The sequence below is a fragment of the Zingiber officinale genome, chromosome 1B (assembly GCF_018446385.1).
Source record: "Zingiber officinale cultivar Zhangliang chromosome 1B, Zo_v1.1, whole genome shotgun sequence".
NCBI lineage: Eukaryota > Viridiplantae > Streptophyta > Magnoliopsida > Zingiberales > Zingiberaceae > Zingiber > Zingiber officinale.
In genome coordinates, this window is record NC_055986.1 from 109,385,277 (window position 1) to 109,393,207 (window position 7,931).

The 7,931-nt window shown below is 38.2% G+C and overlaps 1 protein-coding gene across 1 annotated transcript; it reads right to left on the reverse strand.

The window, feature by feature from the left end:
* Positions 1–2,397: 2,397 nt before the first annotated feature.
* On the reverse strand, positions 2,398–4,824 carry LOC121971626. The gene has a single exon (XM_042522979.1). The coding sequence runs from the start codon at positions 4,659–4,661 to the stop codon at positions 2,673–2,675; it is 1,989 nt and encodes a 662-aa protein (XP_042378913.1). The 5' UTR covers positions 4,662–4,824; the 3' UTR covers positions 2,398–2,672.
* Positions 4,825–7,931: the final 3,107 nt, after the last annotated feature.

The following is a 7,931-nucleotide window of genomic DNA, read 5'->3' on the forward strand; positions in this document are numbered from 1 at the left end:
AATAACTGTTCAAGCTTGACTTACTTATTTTTGATAAATTTAAGCTTAGTTTGTTTAGATATTATCAAGCTTTCAATTTAAGCTTCACTTAGCTTGATTCATTTAGATGTTATTGAACTCTTAATTTAAACTTATTTAATTGTTTGAAACTTTTACTTGTTTAATTATTTAAATGATTATTGAACTTGATAATTCAAATTTATTTATTTATTTTTTTAAATTATTTATTTATCATGTTGATAAGAGTTTTATTAATGAACATGGTTCAAAAAAACTGTTCACAAATATTATTCATGAACATTGTTCACAAACGTTGTTTATGAACATTAACGAGCTGAACACATGTGTTTAACGAGTTGTTCAAACTTATTTATTTAATTGATCTTTTGTGTATTAAACAAACATAAACAAACTCTTACTAAATTGAGGACTAAGTTTAATAGTTTATTCATGAACGTTTAGTTCATTTACAACCCTAACCTTGATTTATTTTTTATAAGTTTGAACTTGTTTGAAGCTTGACTTGAGCTTGATTCATTAAGATGTCATCGAGCTTTCAATTCAAGTTTGACTTAAACTTAGCTCGACTTTAATTCATTTAGATGTTATCGAACTATTAATTTAAGCTTATTTGGTCGTTTAAAATTTTATTGATTATTGAATTTAATCATTCAAACTTATTTATTTTATTTTATTCTTTTTATTTATTTAGCATATTGATAACAATTTTATTAATAAATATGGTTCGTGAACATTGTTCACAAATGTTATTCACGAATATTAACAAGCTGAACACATATGTGTTCAAACTTGTTTATTTAATTTAACAGAATTGTTCAAACTTGTTTATTTAATTGATCTTATATATATTGAATGAACATAAACAAACTCTTACCAAATTGAATACCAAACTTATTCATGAATGTTTGTTCATTTACAACCCTACTAACACGCCATGGAATCACAAGATTAACGTTCATTAACACCCCTTTTGATCCTAACCACCTTGGTCTAATCAATTTATATGCCAACAACTATGCGTTTTTAGACTGCCAGTACAAACCATCGTGCTCATTTCTTAAGCGAATGTGAAGTTCCATGTATAACACAATCAATAAACCTATTAACAATGTGACAACAGTTGATTGCTCGTCCTCAACGTTCCTAGACAACACGGAGGAGATAAATTACAAATGACTAGTAGTCATTAATGTCATGGCTAAGACATGGGAAAAAACACTAAACCTATTACCAATCACATATGACAACTAGCCTATTAACAATGAAACGAGCACTAGTGGTATATAGGGCAGTAACTGAACATTAATTTGCATGATTCTTTTGACTTGGAGGGTGAGATTTGGTTGAGGGTGCAAGTGACTGACCTATGAATGAAATGTCTATAATCATCTTTTGGGCTTGAGAATTAATAAATAAAAGACAATATCTATCTAGACTACATTTCAGGAAGCCAGTAGCAAAAAAATGTGTGCATATTAGCATGTTGTGTTGTTTAGCATAGATAAGCTTTTGATCACAAAGATTTAGGTACAGGCATATGCACACATCTTTTTTAGCAATGACCACATCCTTGCCTATCCCTCACATTCATGTCGATAATGCAGTTCCTGAACAACAAATTTTATGTGTTGCTCTCAAATAATTCACAAAAAAAAAAAAAAAATCTGAGTTTACCTGATTTTTGTGTTTTGACCCACTCCACCAGGAACCTTTACCCTTTTCCAATAGGGAAGCAGTTTCTTCTCCGGTCACATATGTATTCGCACCAAACATTAATGTATTCTGAGAAGATCCAGCAAAGATAATATATGCTAACAAAAGTTCATCTCAAATAACTTCTGTCTATCAAGAATTCAGCTATCAGTTTCACGTTTGAAAGTAGTTTTGCTAACCTTGAGTTCGGCAGCACAGCCAACAATGCACACACACACAAATGTATTCAATTGCACACTTATACAAAAAGCATCCATGAGAAATAACCGCTGCCTCTGGGCTCCTAATGGCGCTGCTTGAAAAAACTGCAAGACATGCTTCTAGTACTAGTAATGTAGCACTGCCTATTTATCGGGCATCGTAGTATTCTGCAATATCTTGGGCCAAGTGTCAAACCTCTGGTTGATTCCATCTTTTTCACTATATATCATCATGTGTTCCCATAGTACCAGATCATCGACCATATACATGCCAGTCAGCCACATGACCCAAGCCATGTGGTAGATTTTCCCATATTACTAATAAGTTCAGATTAAAATACTATATTGTCAGTAATTTAGAGTTTATCCGCCACAACTTCATTAAGAATATATTCAGTGTCTGCAAGGTAGACTTTTGCATGGGGATATTGAAATTAAGCAATTTGTTTTAGGCACAGCAAAATGAAAGGAAGAGTTCCGGACAAGAGTTGTTATACATAAAAAATGGAGTAAAGTCACACCATACAACCCTGAATGTCAATCAACATCAACCTAAGATTATTCATAGTAAACCTAGAAGATACAATACATTTCCACCCAAAGTAGACGCATTGTATGTTTAGATTGGCTACACATGTGTGTTTCATGAAATTCAAGATCTGCTAGTTCAACATGATTATCCCAAGAGGCAAATATGAAACAAAGATGTCGGTTGGTTAATATAACTCACAAGCATTGTCAAAACTGCTTTCTCTTGCTCCTCAATATCTTGTCCTTCTTGGCATAGACATAGGAGAAACCAACAAGAAACATACCAAACAGGGAAAGTGAGGCCCATGGGAAGGGTGGATCCTTGAAACATACGAGTGAAGCCTCCTGCTTTTGTGATGCCTCATAAACTAGCGTGTGGATGGCATATAAATCATGATCCGATGACCGCATGAAGTACATGGCTTTGTCAAAATCAAAGTGGGAGACAGCAGAAACAACCTTTTCCAGCTTGTACTTAAGCAAGTTCCACCTTTGAACAAACTCAATGTGTTTATTTTCCTTAAGCAGCCTACTATGTCCGCCATGTGCAGCCAAAGATTGCAATACATCAATGGCACTTGTAATTGTGTAATTCAATGTGGTAAGAAGAACATTCCTCCGTGCTGCATCTCTCTGAGCAAATGACAGAGATAAAGAATCGGAGAAGGGGCCAAATGGAGTTTGACCAACACTCCAAGTGTAATCAACCAATGTATTGTTATGTTGTTGGCTCCATAACTGGTGAGTAGACGAAACTCCCCACATACTCTGAAGCACAGAGCCCACAATTGGACGGTCCAGGTTGCGCGTTTGTGTAAGCACATGCCGACCATTGCAGCTGTAATCACTTACTGTCTGTGAGTTCTTGGTTCTCACAGCAACAACCATATTTCTAAATGCAACTGACTGGTGATACCGATCGAGCAAAAGGAGCTTGTCATAATCTAAATCAAAAACATAAACTGGAAGGATTTTTCCATAATCTTGTTCATCAGGAATTCGTGCAGCACGGTGCACTTCTTCGACAGAGTCTGAAAGAATCTGATGCAAGCGCTTTGAGTCCAAATATTCACTCACAATTAGAGTGTAATTTTCAAAAAGGAAGCGTGAAGTGTATGAACTCATAGATCGGCTAATTGCAAAAGAGCAAATTGGGCACTCTGAAAACTTCACACTATATGATTTGAACAACAAAGATTGCCCTTTGTAAGCAAGCTCACTTTCTAGCAGTGTCTGTTTGATAATGCTCCAGTCAAATCCACTAGCATCTGCAATAGTTCCGTGAACATGGATCAATCGAATCAGGAGGGAGTTCTCATAGACGACAGGAATTCTCAGAGAAGGTACCAGCAGGGCTCGGTACGCACTAAGGACCACAGAGGCTAGGTCTGATATTAGGGTCCTTTCAGGTTTCGATCGCCCATGAAGTGAAGCCAGAGGATGGAATTCACCTCGGGGGATCACACCCTCGCCAGATATTGCCGGCCCATAGTCCACCGGTCCAGCAGCAAGGTCAATCCATACATACCTTTCTTTCCCAGTCCATAGAGTTCCCAAACACTTTGTGAAGGCCAAAGAGGGATCCCTGGAGTCAGCGGAATAGGCATATGGTTTGGATTGAGGCCCAAGATTCAGAAAGTAAATATAGATCCCTGGGGCATAATTCAAATTTTCTTTCTGAAAATCCTGCTCGATGATGCGGTCGACCGTGGAATACGGAACAGAGAGAAGGGCCGTTCGGTAGAGTGGTGAGGTGGAGGATTCAATGTGAGATCGGATCGCGTCCGATATCTTCGATCCCAGAAGTGACAGATCGGCTTCCAAGTGAAGAGTGTGCCTGACTGCGAGATGGTGGGGGGTGGCGCCGATAACGTTGAAGCGGTCTGAGATGATGGCCGCTGCAGCGAAGGATTTGAGGAGAGCAGGGGCGGCGGTGGAAAAGGTGCCCACGAGCTTCACATAAACAGGAACCGAGACGCTGTATGAAAGGAACTCGGAGATGAGGTCGGAGGACGGGACGTCTGCCGCGAGCGACCGCTTGAGGGACCCGGGAAAGGCAGAAAAAGAATCATTGGTGGCGGAAGGGTCACGGCGGGCCTCTGAGTCGAGGAAGGTGTTCAGACCGAGGGTCGCCGCTTCCGCCGCAAAGGAAGCGAGCGCGACCAAGAAGAATACGGAAAATAGGGTTTGGGACATCGCCGGAGTCGATACTCGATCGGGATCGGTGGAGGATCAGGGCTCCGAAGGAGGCGATTGTTAGGGTTTTGATGGAATCATTGATGCCACGGAGAAAAGCGAGTAATAGCCATGACTCGGCCGAATGGAACTGAGTTGTGGCAGTCTGACTCGATGTGACTTGAGACTCAAATAGAACCGTTCAGAATATCGCACGATTTAATTCTATGTTTTTTTAAGGAAAAAATATCTTTAATCCCTATAATTTTTTATCTAATAGTATTTTTCTTTCTGTATTTCAAAAACACATTTAATTCTCGTAACATTTAAAAAATTATAAAAAATAATTATATCCTCATCTTTTCAAAATATATATACAATAATGATATTATGCGCGTACTTAATTTGTGCGCCTGTGCACAACAGTAATGTTGCATCCCACTCGTTTGTTTTTTTTCTTTTCTCTGCCGCGTCATTTGATATTTCCTATGATTTTCTAAACCTAACTTTTCATTGACGAAGTTCCCGTGATGCCGCTCACACCTCGACGTTCCTCTTCCTCTCTCGTCGATCCCTGCCGTCTTTCATCGTTGTCGCTGTTGTCGCTGTCTGTCGAGAGCCCCCTTCTTCGCAACAGTAAATCCTCGCAGCCCTCGCCCCGGCGTTCCTCGCAGGCAGATCCCCGCTATCTTTCGTCGCCGCCGCCATTGTCTGTTGAGAGTCGACGACGCCACGCCGCCCCTACCACCGTCTCTCTCCGTGAAATCCCTCCTTATTTTGTTATCATAATAGCAAAACTTTTTCTTGCAAGACAACTCTGTTGTGCTTATCCTCTTCACTCTCAGATATAGGTTCCTGCTTGAATCGAAGCAATCTTTGTTGAATAAGTGTGAATGGAGAAGAGGTGGAAGAGAAGAAACTCCATTGTGAATGGGACTTTAGTCCCACATGGGAAGTTTTAAGGCAAGTTGTTGGTTTATATTGATTCACATGCATTGAGGATATGAACAAATGCACGGGGAGAGACTCTCTCTCATGCGTGGGTGTGCAGGGGTGCAAATCCAGGGCCCGGATTGCACTGAACTGTAATGATCATAGACAAAACTGTCGAGATTGCTCTGCAGACCTGGTCTTCTATTTTGCAAATCTGCTCTAAACAAACCAGCCCCTGTTGGCAGCCTCAAATTATCCGTAGGTCATCTCTACTGTAAATTGAATTTAATTCAGTGCAATTTAAATTCACATTCAGCTAATACCCCGTAAAATCTCCGACAACAGATTGTATTGACAACAGATTGTATTGTCTGACAATCTTCAGTTCTAGTAGTTCAACTTGTTTATAAAAATCATTTATTTTTTCATCCAATTCAATTTTGAGAAGTGTAACCTGTCGATGCAACTCTATCTCCTGCCTCTTTAACTTTTCGATTAGTTTGTGAAGAGTACTGCACCCTCCAGTAAGACTTTCAATTGTAACCTGCAGTTTTGTATTTGATCTACTCAATAGATTAGACTCCTCTAACCCTTCCAATAAGCAGTTTTTTTTTTTTTTTTTTATCTCTTGTAGCTTTTGTTTTAGTTCTGCTTTAATTCTTTAATGAAGTTCTGCTTATAGTTTCTTTAGAATCAAGGGCTGCGCTTTTGTTTTAGTTCTGCTTTAATTGTTTTAGATTCCTTTTGGATTCTTTGTCATTTTTTATGTGTCTTAGTTAGGCTTCTAAAGCAGATACAAGCTCTCTGATAGCTCGACATTTTCTTCTTCTAGCTGAGTGTTAAATTTTCTTGTACAAATGTTTCATCCAAGTATTTTTTTATAGAGCATCCAAGTATTTCCCACATGTAGCATAAAAGAAAATTTTCTTGTACAAATGTTGCCAAGCAGTGGATGAGTGTTAAATTTACTTTTTAAGCATTTTTTTTTCTCTTTCAAAAGATATTGTGCTAAAAAGGGATTACCAATAACAAAATGTGGTCAGCACTTGGAAACAAGGTTGAGGTTGTATATATTGTTTCGCTTACAAATAATTGAGATATGAAAGGTTGAAGGAATTTAGTGAATCTTGTTGGTGTTACGTTGAAGGTATTTTGCAAACACATGGGACTTTATTTGCAACGTTACAATCTCAACCATTGTTAGGGCTCTTGTTAAAATTGCTTCACAAAGTGTCAACTGTATATGAAGCTACTTTTCTTGGAAAGATAGTCTCTCTAATCATGTAACTATATTGCATTTTGCTTGACTTATGTAAACTAGTATAGGAGTCTTTTTCCAATGTGAATGACTTTCATTATGGTACAAATTAGACGGTTTCGAATTCTTAATGCTTTCTTGATTTTGATATTTAGCAAGTAGAATGACCTTCATCCTTGATTCTGTTGATAATTACCAATAGTTTTATTGACTTAGCACTTGCATAAATCTGTGAGCGATGCTGGTGTAAGAAAATAGCAAGCTTTCAAGTTTGAATAAGTGAGATGTATATGCTTTCAGTTTGATGCTGTAGGAGTCTGAAGATTTAATTCTAAAGAAACTATAAGCAGAACTTCGTTAAAGAATTAAAGCAGAACTAAAACAAAAGCTACAAGAGACAAAAAAAAAACTGCTTATTGGAAGTGTTAGAGGAGTCTGATCTATTGAGTAGATCAAATACAAAACTACAGGTTACAATTGAAAGTCTTACTGAAGGGTGCAGTACTCTTCACAAACTAATCGAAAAGGTAAAGAGGCAGGAGATAGAGTTGCATCGACAGGTTACACTTCTCGAAATCGAATTGGATGAAAAAAGAAATGATTTCTATAAGCAAGTTGAACTATTAGAACTGAAGATTGCTTCGATTCAAGCAAGAACCTATATCTGAGAGTGAAGAGGATAGACACAATAGGGTTGTCTTGCAAGAAAAAGTTTTGCTATTATGATAACAAAATAGGGAGGGGTCTCACGGAGAGGGACGGCGGTAGGGGTGGCGTGGCGTCGTCGACTCTCGACAGATAGCGGCGACAGCGACGAAAGACGACGGGGATCGGCGTGCGAGGAACGCCGAGGCGAGGGCTGCGAGGATTTACTGTTGCGAAGAAGGGGGTTCTCGACAGACAGCGGCGACAACGACAACGATGAGAGATGGAAGGGATCGGTCACCGTGACCATGACCTCATGAGGAATGGAACTTATCACGAATAATATATATATATATATATATATATATATATATATATATATATATATATATATATATATATATATATATATATAACACGTTCACTTCTATTTTTTTTTGATATTTAAACTAGAT